Source organism: Sceloporus undulatus, chromosome 1 (genome assembly GCF_019175285.1).
Source record: "Sceloporus undulatus isolate JIND9_A2432 ecotype Alabama chromosome 1, SceUnd_v1.1, whole genome shotgun sequence".
In the NCBI taxonomy this organism is placed as follows: Eukaryota; Metazoa; Chordata; class Lepidosauria; order Squamata; family Phrynosomatidae; genus Sceloporus; species Sceloporus undulatus.
Window position 1 is genome coordinate 350,710,869 of NC_056522.1, and position 15,925 is coordinate 350,726,793.

At 40.9% G+C, this 15,925-nt stretch overlaps 1 protein-coding gene across 5 annotated transcripts in view; it reads right to left on the minus strand.

Moving 5' to 3' along the window:
* Window positions 1-15,925, minus strand: part of FOXN3 (forkhead box N3) — a 264,746-nt gene that overhangs the window by 159,445 nt on the left and 89,376 nt on the right. For 3 of the 5 annotated variants that reach the window (XM_042445880.1, XM_042445794.1, XM_042445541.1), the window contains exons 1-2: window positions 14,939-15,910; window positions 10,374-10,930 (exon numbers count right to left, since the gene is read on the minus strand). In XM_042445880.1, the coding sequence (XP_042301814.1) occupies window positions 10,374-10,916 (543 nt within the window). In that variant the 5' untranslated portion in view covers window positions 10,917-10,930; window positions 14,939-15,910. Of the gene's footprint in view, window positions 1-10,373; window positions 10,931-11,301; window positions 14,326-14,938; window positions 15,911-15,925 lie in introns of those variants that run through there. The other 2 variants (XM_042445625.1, XM_042445714.1) reach the window with 2 other exon arrangements.

Genomic DNA, 15,925 nt, shown 5'->3' on the forward strand with positions numbered 1-15,925 from the left:
ATATTTTCACCAAAAGCCTTAGTAGGATAAAACTGAAAATACCATCCACAATTAGATTGAGGTCAAAACCAGAAATAGACTTATGTTCAGTTCCAGGGTTTTACTTTTGCTTTTTTCCCCCTGTTAACTTTGACAGTCCATTTCTTGTTATCTTTGCCAATCCCTACATTAAGAAATCTGAAAGGCTGGATATAGTTCCAAGTACCTCCTTAATTCCTAGGGCCCTTTCCCAGAGGAAATAAGCATCCACTCTCTTACACCTCTCAGATCACACTTATAAATTTAAGGTATATTGCCTCTAATGTCTATAGGGTTGAAGATGATAGCGAGCTCTCTCAATGTAGCATCATCCAAAAAATTTCAACTGTTGTTGTCTTGTCTTCAAGTTATTTCCAATTTATAGCAAACCTATCACAGGTTTCTCTCGACTAGATTTGCTCAGGGGGTTGCCTTTGCCTTCCTCTGGGGCTGAGAGAATATGACTTGCCCAAGGTCACCCAGTGAGTTTCCATGGGCAAGTAGGGATTCAAATCTGGCCACCAGAGTCATACTCTAACACTCAAACCACTACATGATGGTCCTACTAATCCCTGCCCATCCGCTGGGTTGTTGGTGCTGACAAGGACTTTCTGATCAAACCTTTAGGAGAAAGAAATGAAAAAAGTCACAAGCAGTGAGTTAAAAATGAATCAAGTAAAGAGAAATTTTAATGATTGTGTAGTTAGGATACAAAGCTGTATTGGAAATACAAGCATTATTACTATTCCCCTCTGCCCTATGAAACATAGTGTCACTAAAGAGTAAAAGCAGATCTGTCTTAGAATCAAACAAAGGATCCTTTATTTTCAGTTCTTCAGATTAAAACATCTAATTTAGGAAGAATGCTGGCCAAAGTAGTACACAGTAGATTAGAATGAGTAAATGCTTTAGTTTACAATTTATCAAGGTACTCTCTGCTCCCATCTGCAATGTCTTACGACCTCGTTATGGGTGCCAAGGGAAGAACACCTTGAACACACCATGGAGAAACAGCAAGTGCTGTCCTTTTTCTAACAGATAATGTGAACAGAGATTTACAGATGTCATTAACAATATACAGTGGTGCCTCGGGATACGAAATAATCGGGTTACGAAATTTCCAGGATACGAAAAAGTTGGATTGGCAAAAACTGTTTCGGGTTACGAAATATTTTTCGGGTTACGAAATTCATTTCGGCGCGAAATTCAAATGCTGCAAAGTGCAGCTATAGGCTTTCCAGTGCTAACGGAAAAGTGTTTCGGGTTACGAAATTTTCGGGTTACGAAAGGAATGGCGGAACGAATTAATTTCGTAACCCGAGGCACCACTGTATGATAACTGTAGAGTGATAGGGGGATTCTGGATGTTGGAATCCAAAAAGTAGCTTTCCCAGTCTCTGCCTTTAACAGGTGATAACAGCTTAAAGCCTTGAGAATATAATGGTGAAGCATGAGGGGTGGGTGGGTAGGTGGGAAGAATCAAAAAGTAATCCAGTACAGCAAGGTTTAAAGCAGCCTTAAAGAAGTCACGGGAAGGACGGTCAGTCACAAACAGAACAAGGAGGAGACAACTAGAAATGGCACCATAAATTTATGGTCAGCAGCCCCTGGCCTCATAGGCTCGGAAGGGAACTCCCATCAGTAAGGCACAGGCTGGGAACAAGTGTCCTCATGGTGAACTCTGCTCCTGTTTCTTACAAACTCAGTCCAACCCACAGGGTCTGAAGCCAAGTCTTTCCTTGCTTTCCAAAGGCCCACAAGGGCAAATACTTCAGCCTGCTGGTCTCCTCTCCCAAATGAAGAGATACAACAAAGATGCTTGCAAACCCCCTTCACTATAACAGGCGCGAGTGGGGGAAGCCATAATTACAGGCGTCCTGCATAATGCAATTCAACCAGCAGTCCTTTCCCCTGCAAGCAGAGGATCTGCCACATCAGTAACTCTGTTGCTAAGGCAACTGCTTACTTTCCATATCAACTGCATACGCGTTGCTAGGGAGACGTATATACAAGAAAAATTCCTCTCTATAGCCAAGGACCAGATGGCAGGGAAGCCAGTAGAGTCATGGGCTAAAGGGATTGTACTAAATGGGACACATACTAGGGCATTCATGTCTATGCACTAGAAAACAGGATGAAATCTGAGCAATTGGATATGTAGGACGACCAATAAAGCGAGAAATAAAAGGAGAACCTCCCATGTCACGCTCACAATGCAACCATTACGATTTAGCTCTTGTATGCATTAGTTGACTATGGCAGAAAGGAGCTTTGTAGTGGGGCTAATGTTGCTCTATCCTCCACTGCCTCCCACGATACACATACTTACATTTTACATCTACCAGAAAGTTTTTAACATTCACTCTCTTAGTGCAGATCTAGGAATAGTAAGGCTTCAAAAAAAAGCCCTATGCAGTGACCCATTGTGAGGATACATTAAGATGCTCCCTGGAAAACCTTGCAAACAGGCACTAAATGTTCAAAAATGTTACACAGGGACACATATCAATGTATAAACATAACATGGGAGTATGCAGGGAGATGTCAACACCTTTGCCTTATGGAAGCATCCCAATATTTTAAAGCCATAAGGATTTTATTTTAAATTTGATTGCACAGATTTTGCAACTTAATAGCTCAGGTTTCCTCCTACCAAGAGATTAGCATATTGGCTGGGACAGAGAGAGTTATAGTGAAATACCTTAGAGCCTCGGGTCTGAAGAAAGCTGTAGTAGCCCATTTCATAAACATGTCAGGAAGCAACGCCTGCTTGGCAACATCATTCTTAGGATCACTCTTTTACTTTCCTTGAAAGTTTCTTTGAAAATCATAGGATTAATTAAAATGAAGCATAAGAAACTTTAGTGCTTCATGAGGCTGGCAAAAACATGGTAAAACTTAGGGGGCTATAAGGAAGAATGGAAAGGGAGAAATATCACTTCTACCCCTCCTTCTCCTTCTCTGGACCTCCCCCAACCACCAACCACCAACACTCAGGTGCTGGAGGAGAGGTTTCAACATCAGTTTGAAAAGGGAAGCAAGTGATGTTCAATGGGGAGTTTCTTCCATGGAAAGAGGCTTCCAAATTGGACTAGGTGTTAAATGCAGTGTTTTTTCCATGGGAAGAGGAGACTTGCAAATCGGACTGGGATGGGAAGGAAGTGGTGTTCAATGAGATGTTTTTTCCAGGAGGCTTGCAAATCAGACTGGGAACCTCTTTCACAAAGAGAGAGAGAGAGAGAAACACAGTGCCTTGAGGCACCAAGAGTGGGCCATCAGGCTTGCTTGTTTAAAGACCTTTCTAAGCAGTACTAGTTACTAACCCATATATAAGTCGACCCAGGGTAAATTTTGGGACATAAATGTCTCAACTTATAGACAAGTATATATGGTAATTAAAAGATCCAAACTTACTTAGCTTTCAAAACTAGACAAGATTAGATGTGCCGACTAGGGCTTCTGGGAGTCAAAAGTCAAAACATTTGCAGGGTCAAAGGCTGAGAACCACTGCCCTACATACCGTAACTATCATACATTATTTTACCCAGATCTAAATATTATGATCGTCTGCATGGAGACAGACAAAAATGTATTGCCCATATTGAAGTCTTCCTTATGCACAATTGGCAATGCTTAGTGCTTCAGTCAATGTGGGTGTGCAACATCTGCACATGAGTGCTGTTTGTCTGAAACAATGCCTGCTAGTACTGCATATATTTATTTGTGCTGTTACCTTTGAAACAATGCACCTATGGAGTTTTGGCTTGCTTTGAAGGAGAAAGCTGAGGTTCAAGCAAATGTTAATGATTATGGCAACAAGACAGGGTCACAATACAGTGGACTCATGTGGGACCATGAAGTTTCACTCTGGTTTCTACAGGGTCACTACTGAGATAGCCCTACTCTGTCAATTTAATCTCCCTTATGGTTGTGGTTCAAGCAGAATCTTCTATTTTGATAGCCTTATTCGGAGCAGAGATGTGTATGCAGGTTCCAATTACTATTCAAACAGCAGAGAGAGAAACATCCCTACTGTGACTGTAATGAACTCCCATACAAAACTTGCATTTGTAACAAGTTAAGCTTGTGAAGTTTACAGTCTGCCCTCTCCTGCATCAACCCAGCAGGATCTGGGTGCTTCGTGGCTGACCTTAATGCTCTTGACCGAGCACAAACAAAAAGCAATCTCCAATTGTCTTTCTCTGCCATTCCTCAGTTCTGTATTTGGTAGCATTTCAGTCACTCCTGCCCCACTTTCATCAAACTAAGATCTGAGGCTGCAAAATCTACACACAAAATAAAACTCCTATGTTTTGACTAAGTTAGTTTTCAGGTTTTAAAAAAAGTATGTGTGTGTGTGTGGGGGGGGATGCCAAAATAGATTCTGAGCACACTCAGATAACAACGAACAAACAGTGTATATATCGGATCTGCAACACTAAGCTCAATGCAATGTTTCAGTTTCTCAGCTAGTTTCTTATGCTTCAGGATTGTCCATTCCATTTCCCAGGCTATGTTCCCCCTCCAGCGGATGGCAAAGTACTCTGTGGTAGGTGAGCACACTCTGCTTCCTTTGGGCTGTCTAGAATAGGGAGGAGCTGAGATTTTTATTCTTTAGAATTCTGCACACTTTGGGGTTCCCACAAACCTGTTATCCCTGCATGCCACCCTTTATGCATGATGTCATTCTGGCTACACAAGGATCCGACAATGCCATTACCATGTAAATTTTCAGATGGCAGAGATTTTTAGCTAGCATTCTCCCCCCTTTGCAAACTTCTGGATATATTGAAAACAGATTGTTTAGCTGTAAATCTCACTCAGCAGACAGGCATATTAAATGGTAATCTGCGGCAATGCACTGTAACAATGAATGTACACTTTAAAAATGAAATAAATAGAAGGAACATAAATTCAACTTCATGTTGCAAAAAAACCTTGTAAATCAACCTTAAACACAAAATACAGCCCAGAAGGGAAATGGGAACCACACAACTTTCTTCTGGCCAAATGACTTCGTAAGAGCGTATTTTGCTTCAAGCTCAGCTGTTCCACCACATGTGGTTTATCAACTGTTAACCATACCCCAGTAGGGAGAAATATATGCAAAAGCTATCTGGGAATGGGTGTTAGGCAAGGATTCTTCACGCTTACACAAGGAGTGTGCAACCACGTCTTTGTCACCATGCTCCATTAATGCATCTAGAACAAATCTCTTCAGATACGCATATGTTCAGCCATGTCTGCTGTGCAGCAGAATAGCAAACGGCCTTCAAACAACTAGGTCCTTGAGACAACTAGTATCTGCATTGAGGCAAGCTAACAGGCTAGAGGAAGAAGAATGGAGCGTGCGTGCTGTCCCTTCTCTGAACAGAGCACAGAAATCAAGCAGGCTGCCAGTGAAAGGAATTCCCTTCCCCCATTCACCGCAGAGAAATTCATCCTCTCTTCCTCCACTATCAAGGCTGCAGTAGGCTAGTAAAATTTAAAGGCTAGTAACCTTTCAGGGTGGGGAGTTACTTTGTCTTGTTGTTGCATGCCTTCAAATAATTTAACTATAACACATCCCTCAAAAACTAGTACTTTGCCTGGAATGTATACTAGCATCCAAGCAATACAGCCACCCTGCAGAAAGCTGTTCACACTATACACCACTCCACATTGTATATATGATATACAACCATTCCTTCAGGCTAGCCATTAGGGGAAAAGCAACGCCAATCTACCTTACCTTCTAGGAAAAGTGAGTAACTTCTTTCAGACCTTCCTTCAACTTTCAGTGGCAGCCACTCCACTGAGGCACCTAGACTATTTCCACCTCAACGGTTGTACTTGCATCCTGCTTACAAGCTTCTGGCTACAGTGGGAAAAGAACACTGAACTAGATGGACCTTTGGTCTGATCTAGCTCTTCCTATGTTCTTAACTTTAACCACTGGTGTCTACTTCATTTTCTTTCCACATTTCTTTCCACCCCCCTTTTCCAAAATTCCATGTCTTCACAGATGTTAAGCCTGAGGGCAAGGGATTTATTTACTATTGGTCTCTGTAAGTTGCCTTTTAGGCAAAAGACAAGGTTAAAGGGTTAAAAATTAACAAATACCACAGCTTTTGAAAAGATTTTTCCAAAAGGAAAAAGGAAAACTAAACAAAAAAAGTCTGAAATAACTTCTGTCTTGTAAATCCTGTTACTCATTGTGTCCTCCTAATGTATGTGATTACAACTCCAATTACTCCAGGAGACAATAGGAAGTGTAGTCCAATATAACTAGAAGGCACAAGATCAGGATAGGCTCCTGTAGGTATTGCATTCTGTGTTAGGAGGAGAATCGGCCAAACACCATCATACAACTTTGTACCAAAGGAAATATTTGGCATGAGCCTCAGCTCTCTTGGTAACAAAAAAAAACAGGGCTTGAGTAAAGCATTTCTTTTGCATATTACTGTACATGTTGCAAAGCATTGCCACAAGGAAGCAATGGGGGAGGGCAGCTAGAAGATTCAACATCAATTAACAAATGCCCACAATTCTCAGAGCTGATAGAATTTTAAAATGCTATTTTGCATCCACTAGAGCTTCTCAAAGATTTTAGAAATATGTCATTTGCTGAAACATGGCCCCTTTTATTTATTTAGTGAGTATTACAAATTACAAACGCCAAGCTCAGCAACTTGCAGAAAGTGATGCTGAAGGAGTTTAGGGTCACACTGCTGTTAAATGGAATAGTCCAACATGAAACACAGAAATGACTTTGGTATTCACAAATATAGCAAAACACCTTCATTGGTGACAGACTGTCAGCTGTGGAGCTATGCAACGTATTCAAGAGGCCATGCCCCATGCCCGTACCATACTCATGACTACTTCAGGGGAACAAAAAGAGTAAATAAACAAAATCTCATGCTGGAGGAACAAGGAATGAGCAACAGTAGGAAAAATGATATCAAATGCATCCTGAAGAAAAGCAAAGGCGACCTTCAACAGGGTCCCCTGCCAAGGCAGCAGGAAACTCCCCAAGAGCCATCAGGAATCCATCTGGATCCATAAGCCTCCTGAGGACTATGGAGGGACTAACTCCCTCTGAACAAATTCTGCCATAAGACAGAAATAACTTGAAGGCACACAACAGAAACAACAACCATATACATTTTGAAATAAATATCAGAAGTGAAAACAGTGCCAAAGTGCAATTAGTCCCCCCTGCAAATAATTTAAAAACCAACTCATCCCACTCTACTCAATGTTGCATCCCAAAGACTTTCATCAGCCATACTTATTTGGGCAGTACAAACAGCTGGAAGAGGTATTAAAGCATACTATAGGAACAAAACAGGTTACATGGTACCAACGTATGAAGAAAGAGGAGACAGAACACTACAGTATAAAATTACTGCTGATTTTTATTTCCTTCATCTTTTCCTTAGCAAGAGCAAACATACTGCCATTCACACCTCCACTTTTATACACTTTACAAACTCTTCCACCTTAAGCTTAAAGCATTTTTATAGTTACACTTGACACTATACAAACAAGAATCATACTCAAAAATTTTTTTAAAGGAAACTAAAGAAAAAACAAACCCAACTTGCATGGTTGCTGAGAAGTGTTTTCTTTCCCTGGCACTCACACACAATCCAGCAAGTGAAGGGCAGAGAAGACACAGTACAGCCTGCAACTCTCACTTCAACTTGCCAAAAATATTTGCTAGCATATCATCTGCTTCCCTCTTTTTTGCAAATACATCCAAACACTAACACATCATTACCAATTTCCGTCTTTTGGGAGAAACAGGAAGGAAAAACATGCACTTAGCCAGATAAAAACAAGGGATTTTTAAAGACTGTAGTTATAACTCTTTTGCAAGTGTTCTTGACTATTTAGGTCCAAAACACACTGCAGAAATAACCCAGTCTAAGAGCCCTTGGACTGTCCTGGCTAGGGAATCATCAGAATGGTAGTTTTTTGTGGTTCCAGAGCTCTCTGACAGAGACAGCTAAATGTCTCGCAAAACTACAGTTCCCAGAATTCTCTAGCACTGAACAGGGCAGTTAAAGTGGTCTCAAACTATATTTTTTCTGCAGTGTGTTTTGGACCTTAGATACTCTTACATGCCACCTACTTCATTTCCACAATAAAGAGAATTTTATTTGATTTGAGAGATGAAATATCAAATGCACAAATATCAGGTATACACTCTTTGCATGTGTTGGGACATATTTTTTAAGACAAATGCATATATTAACTTCAATTCCCCTAAGCAATCTACCCCAACTTCTACCTTCTAAATTATATCAACAAAAGGTCCATGTAATCAATAATATTCACCAGGATCTTAGAGCAACATGGCTGACATAATATATAACTATTGTTGTAAATTGCACAACAAGGCACCATGCAAGTTGTCCCACTGCAACACAGAGGTTCCCATTGTACAACAGGACACATTCCACAACATTACACTGCTGGCTTTGTTTACACAGTGGTCTCGATGGCATAGCTGCGTGTCCACTCCTGAGAATACAAAAAAATCACAAAACAACGCAATTCTACTTTATGTTGTTGCATATCAGTTTACAATATCACTTCCCAAGAGCATGCCAGACACTGTTTTTGAAACCATGGCCCGTTACAGACGGGCACTTTAGTATGTGCTCCGCGCGTGCTAGGGTTAAAAAGGGGTGTCCTTTCCGGATGCCCCCAACCCTAGGACACGCGGAGCGTGCACAAAATGGCGGAGGCCATTCTACACGGCCGCCACCATGAGGGTGGCGCGGAAGTGACGTCCTCGCTCCGCACCAGAGCGCCTAGTGCGCCCTTAGCGCAGAGCAGGAAGGAGCTCCGTTTTGGAGCTCCTTCCTGGTTTGGTCCGCTGGGCGCAGCCTTCACATGGCTGCGCCCAGCGGACCAAAGGAGAAAGGGGCCAAGTGGCCCCTTTCTCCTCCTCCCTGCCGCCGTGGGGTGTCCTTGGGGCTTGAAGCCCCAGGAACACCCCTTTTCAGGTTGTGGGGAAGCGGCATTTTGCCGCTTCCCCGCAGCCTGAAAAGCGGCGGATCGGGGCCTCAGCGGCTGCCATTCTGGCCACTCAGGCCCCGATACACCAGGGAAAGGGGCGGATACAGGCCGCCCCAAATGGGCGGTCTGTAACCCGCCCATGTGACTTTCTTAGGAGAAACCACACAGAGATATGAGGACACAGTAATAGTCAAAAGAAAGAGCTGAAATCACATGATATGGAACAGGGAGGAACCACAGAACTCAGTGGTAGTGCACATGCTTTACAAGCAGAAGGTCCTACTTTCGATTCTTGGCATCTCTAAATAAGAGGATCAAGTTGCAGCTGACAGGAAAGACCCTCCACCTACCTGAGAGGAAAGCAGCTGATGGTCTGGAGTAGAAACTATTAATCTAGATGGACTAATGGTCTGTCTAGTACAAAGGTTTTTCAGCATAAAGCTGAAAGGTTCTGCATCCCAAGCAACACCAGAATACCAAACCCATATGAAAAACACTCTGAGCTCCTTGAGGATATAAATATACCATGACTTCAAGGGGACAGGTAAAACAGCTAAGTACTTTAAATGCTTTTTATTTTGCAGACTCTAGACGTTCACTTCATCTCAGCTGAGGTATGCGTCCCAACAGAAATAAACAAAAGGACAAGGCAAAGACCCAGTCTCCAAATCAGACTTTTCTTCCAGGTGCCATTGTGCAGGGACTGAATAGGGGAAGGGATGCAGACACACAGGTTCAATTGTAGGTCTGTAGTTTGACGGAAGTATATACCTGATGAGACCCTTACATGGGAGAACAACTGAAAGTCCCATACCATAAATGTACAGCAACAGACATACAGGGTCTCCAGGTCCCTATAAATGTAGCACTAGAAATAAAGAACTAGAAATATATTTTTTAAAATAACTGCCTCCATGTTTCTCCAATAACCTGTGTTTCCAACTACCCATCTAAGAAGGAAATTAAAAAAGTATTATCTAAGTGAAGCCCTCTGCACAACCCACTCTATGTGATTTAAGTGCAACTTCTATATCTGGAAAGCATTAGCACAGCACAGTAACTGTGAGAATTATATTCAGAACCATTCATGGAGATACAAGTTGGAGTTTTTACACATACCCCATACATTTACAAAAATGTATTAGAGCTGTCTAGACAAAGATTTCAATGCCATCAAAAATGAACCCACTGAGAGCAAATACTGGCTTTGTGAATGCAATGAACTAAAACTGAGGGAACAGGAGGAGAAGACAGACAGGACACCTTGTTCCATTTCAAAAAGAAAGGAATATAAAGGTTACATAGTTATATGGACAGGGGGAGTAGCATTATTCCAGTCTCACCTGACTTCTGTCTTTGTCCACCTTCTTAAAACACTTATTCAATGACAGATTATGCCTCACAGAGTTTTTCCATCCAGTAGGGGCATTTGCAAAATAAGGGAAGTGTTCCAAAATCCAGTTGTATATATCCTTTACAGGCAGTCGCTTGGTTGGAGAGTCTTCAATGGCCATAAATATGAGGCAACTAAAGGAATATGGTGGTTTGCAGTTGGGATTTTGCTTGGCATCGTAGGGCATATCGGCATGAGCAGGAGACGGAGGGGTGTCATCATCAATATCCTGCACTGGGCTAACACTTCTTAAGACTGAGTCACCAAAACTTTTCAGCAAGTTCTTGCTCTCATGCAGCCAATTCAAATTGGTTAGTTCTTCATCCTCCATGGGACCCTTTTCCAACCGGAGAGCAGGCAATGAAAAGTCTAAGTCCTCATCATCATGAAGTGCCTTTGATAAGTCACTATCCCGGTAACATTGGCTCAGTCCACTGGAAACACTAATTCCTGAGCCCTCTGGCTTCTTACTGGGAGGCATAACTGGACCCATTTAGACTGAGGCTCCTGTTAAAATAAATCCAAATGTTTAAAAAGACGTGTTAGTTGATAAAGACACTGACAGCACAACAAAATTCTCTGCTACTTTCATCCCTGTCTGCAAACCTTGCCTTTTACAAAATGTACATTAAAAAACAAAACAAAAGACAGAATCACATAAACATATAGTACTTCCAGGCTTATACATAGAGACAATAGGGAAGAAACAGGATTTCAAGCACTGATATAAGGATGGCAAAATTCCTCATGTGGGAGAGAGTCAATATACTGACGAGAAAGAAAGGTACTGTAACTATATATTGTAGATTGTGTTTAAGGCTGCAATCTTTTATCTGTTTAACTGAATAGCTCATACTAATGAGAACAGTGGGACTTACTTCTCAGGAAGCATGCAGAGAGGTTTGAAGGATAGTTAGTTTTGCTGGCCTTGTCATTCCTACAGCTTGTAATAAGCACAAAAAATTGAGAGCTTAAGACCAGTTGCTTCAGATTAAGTTCAGCTGTTTCACTTCCAGTTCGAACACAGCCACATTATAATTATAGCCTCCCTGGCTCTGGCTGAATGCGCAAGCAGGCAAAACTCCATGTTTACACACACACTTACAACTAAGCAATCACTCTTTACAGCTACTAGTTCTTTTTGCCTCCAAGAGAAGATTCTATATCCTGGCTTCAGAATCAGGATCTAGAGATTCAAATACAAAATTGCAGACAGAGGACATTCAAAAAAAAAAATAAGGGGAAGGAGGAGATTCCACCCCAGTGATGTCCATTTTACTGAAATGAGAGCGAGCAATGAATGTGATAAGCATGACTTAGAAGAAAGCATGAAGAGTGACATCATATACCAATCAGTAGAGACTGTTGTTGCTATATTGGGCCCCACAGAAGACTATGCAAAAAACAAAACAAAGAAGTCAAGCGTACATTACATTTTAATTATTCCAAAATAATGTTTTCAAAATCCAAAACCAGAAAAGTACAGATAACATGTACAAAAGGGGTCAGATATATGCAGAACAAAGGCAGTTGTGTGGATTATTTTTTTTATTACAATTAAAGCATCATTGTGCCACAGCAAGCATCTGTTAGCCAACACTCTTCCAGTGAACATTAAGCCTGAATTCAACTCATAATATTAACCAGTCAAAAACTATATCAACTTTACACAATGTTTCCCCTTCAATAACAAACTGACCCACAACAGTTAATTCTCCTACCAAAGGGCAAAGATAAATCATTTGACTCTTAAAGAAAAGAGTTTGGTCCAAAATACACTGCAGAAATAATCCAGTTTGAGACCACTTTAACTGCCCTGCCTCAGTGCTAGGGAATCCTGGGTATTGTAATTTATCATGGCATCAGAGTTCTGTGACAGAATTCTCTAGCAATGAGCCAGGGCAGTTAAAACAGTCTCAAACTGGATTATTTCTGCATTGTGTTTTGGACCCAAGTACATCTCTAGTGATCTTTTTTATTCGTTTAAGAGCAGATAAACTATAGGATTACGAGTTCTGGGCAACTTGAAAGTTTGCCTTATACTAACTGTATCAACATGATGCACTCATGCTGACAAAGCTGCAAAAAGAGTTAACAGGAAGTGTGGTATACAATTCAGCAAAAATATACCCAAAGGAAGAGGAAGGTTTTATTGTGTTTCAAAAGAAAAGGCATTTTTAAAATAAAACTTTTTTTTAAAGCAATGAAGCAAACACATACCACAATACTGTACTGGGAGGAAAAGTGATTACCAGAGCCACTAACTTTAACATACTCCATTATTATTTTTTAAGAACACAGCCCACTGAACATAAAACCTCCTAAGGGACTTGATACCATCAAGGAGATACTTAATAACAACCAAGAAGAGCTGTAATCACATAAAAGATCACCGATGGAGGTAGATAAAACCCTGGGATAAAAGCTGGATAAAAATGGACATTACTGTGGCAGAAGATGAAAAATCTCTGTTGCAGAGGGGTATACAATGCAGTTGTTTCAGTTCAGTACTAAACACAAGGGGAAAGGATATGGAAAACTGTAAAACCAAGGTAAATAAATGAAAGCCAAATTGTATCCTTTTAGAGGTTTCTTTCTAACAGTTGAAAATTCAATGGTTGGAAGCCCCAATGCTTTACTGTCAGCCCCATTCCCACTGTCGCTTTAAATAAAGTGGTTTGGAAACACCACAGCGATTCTATCATATCCCCACTGCTCCATGTGGCTTTATCAACTCCCTATGGATATCTAAATTGTATTTCATAATTAAAATGTAAAGAGAAGTTACTTCAGGAAATTTTCACGACGAGGAGCGGGATTAAAGAGAAAGACGTGGGGGGAAGGGTTAGATGCTTTAGTTGGGGAGATATGGAGAAGAGACTCCTGAATGATACATGCATTTTGTACAACATTATTTCCTCTCTCCTTTCAACGGGGAGCACTGTAGCCAAATGAGTTCAGTACAAACAGAACTCATGTCCCATGAGCAAGCTTTTAAATAGGAAAATTATATCATGGCTGACAACATAATTTAATTGCCCTGTTGCTATGACAACATGCTGCTCTCTTTCAGTTTAATTTGCTTACTTGCCAGCGTTCTCCCAAAGGACCGTATCATACCATCAATTTTCACACAAAAAACTAGTGACTTCTCCTTAAGAGCTTATGGGAAACTGTTGAAGCTGATAAATGGATCCTGTGGCTCCAACCCTGCAACTCTTCAAGGGGATTCAGTGCCGGTCTCCAACACTGGCCAAAGTTAGGTTGCTGCAATTCAGCCCTCAAAACCACTGAACTTCAGAGTAGTATAGTAGTAACTTTAACATATTTGTAGTATTTTTAAGCATGTTTTTTTTAAAAAAAGGAAAACAATCTGACACATACCGGGGTAAATGGCACTGGATTCAAAGTCGAAATGGCCTGTAAATTCCACTTACGTTATTTCAAAATCTACTAGAGTAAAACATACACTGTTTTCTTTGTTTGTTTGTTTGTGTGGGGGAACACATTATGCCTTGTACATTTCGACATCAACTGCTGCCAATTTTTCTTTCTTTCAGTTAGTCTCAAAGGTGTTACAAGATCTCTCTACGCCTTGTTTTAGTCAGTTTGACTGACATTCCAATTTACTATCGCGTTACTAAACCATGCAAACAGAGAAATGCAAGAATTTTGGAAACACTTTTCTTTTACAAATGGATTCAAAAGATGGCAGAAGGTTTTATACCTTTTCCACACACACACACACACACACACACACACACACAATCCCTTAAAATCCAGTTTCACAATCCGACACACTGAGGACAGACAAAGTTCCCAGCAGACAATGGGGCAGGTTAAATTACTGTTATGGTACTGAATACAGAAATATTGGCCCAGATTTATTGACTATAACATTATAGTGTTTTAGGAAATATGCACTTCTTTAGAAATAGAGTCCAGTAGTGTAAAACTCATATATATGTGTGTGTGTGTGTGTGTGTGTGTATCTGAGCTTAACACTACTAGACTCTGCTTCTAAAGAAATGTATATTTCCTAAAACACTTAGGTCCGAAACACACTGCCGAAATAATCCAGTTTGAGACCGCTTTAACTCACCTGGCCCAAGGCTAGGCAATCCTGGGAATTGTAGTTTGTTCTGGCACCAGAGCTATCTGACAGAAAAGGCTGAATATCTCACAAAACTAAGCTTCCTAGAGCCATGGAAAAGTGGTCTCAAACTGGATTATTTCTGCAGTGTGTTTTGGACCTTTGTGAAATTTCATGCTATAGTTAGCTAACTAGTTTGCAACCAGCTGGAAACAATGTCGTGCCATCAGCATAGACCCACAACCAAGGATGAGTAAGTGTAAAAGCAAACTTTCTTGCTACAGAAGAGAAACGCTATTTCTTGCACGCCTGAGGACAAAAACACACAGGAAACGGGAGGGGGAAGGGAGAAGGAAACCAAGCACTACTTACTAAAGATTTTTCAGAAAAAGAAAAGAAAAACCACATTAATGTATACATACACCATTGAAGATCAGGCTCCAACGCAGGCGTCTGTTGTAAAAAAGGAGGAGGAAGGTGGGAAGGAAAGGCTACAGCTGGCCGTCATTTTGAAGGGAAGAAAAGAGCAACCCAGGAAGGCCAGTTTCCTTGCTGCACTTTGCTACACTCCCTGCTGTACTTGTCAAAAACATTTGAAGGGGAAAAGGCACGCGCCGATTGGCCCAGGTCCCCATCAATCACTGGCGTTGCTAGGAGACTGGGAAACCGTACTTATTCCTGTACAGGGCCATTTGCAGCAAACATACCTTCAATGCTGGTTAGGCTATTAATAATATTATTATCATTATTATTAAGCTTTATTTATAAAGCACTGTACATTTACACAGGGCTGTATGTATGATCAGTTAAAAAAATAAAATAAACCTGCCTGTGGCGTACATGCTACAAAAAAATAAACATAATACATATTAACATTTAAGTAATAAAATATGGCAAACAACAAATAAAATAAACTTAGGATAACAATCATGGGGTGTCCGGGAACGCTTCCCTAAACAGTTATTGTCTTTAACTCAGCTTTAAAGCTGGGTAAAGAAAGTCTCACAACAAACCTTGCATTGGTTTGTTTTCCCCTTTTGGATCACCCCAAAATAGAGGGGAAGGAAAAAAACTAATAACCCTAAAAGTGAGGGATCAGGCACCAAAAAGACAACCTTTTTCTTAATTTCTACCAATAGTCACTAGTTTTGGGAGGGCTTCCAAAAAAAATACTATCTTAACACTGATTTTTTTTCTAGATTAGGCTGGCTCTTTTTTTAGGAGGAACAGAAGGCAATTCAAAACAAACAAAATGCCCCCCAGAAGAGTCTAGTCCAGTGGTCACCAAACTGTGCCCTTCATAAGAGATTTTTGGACTTCAGCTCCCAGAAGCCTCAACCAAGTTGGGCCAATAGTCTGGGATTCTGGGAGATGAAGTCCAAAAGCCCTTCAAGAGCAGAGTTTGGGGG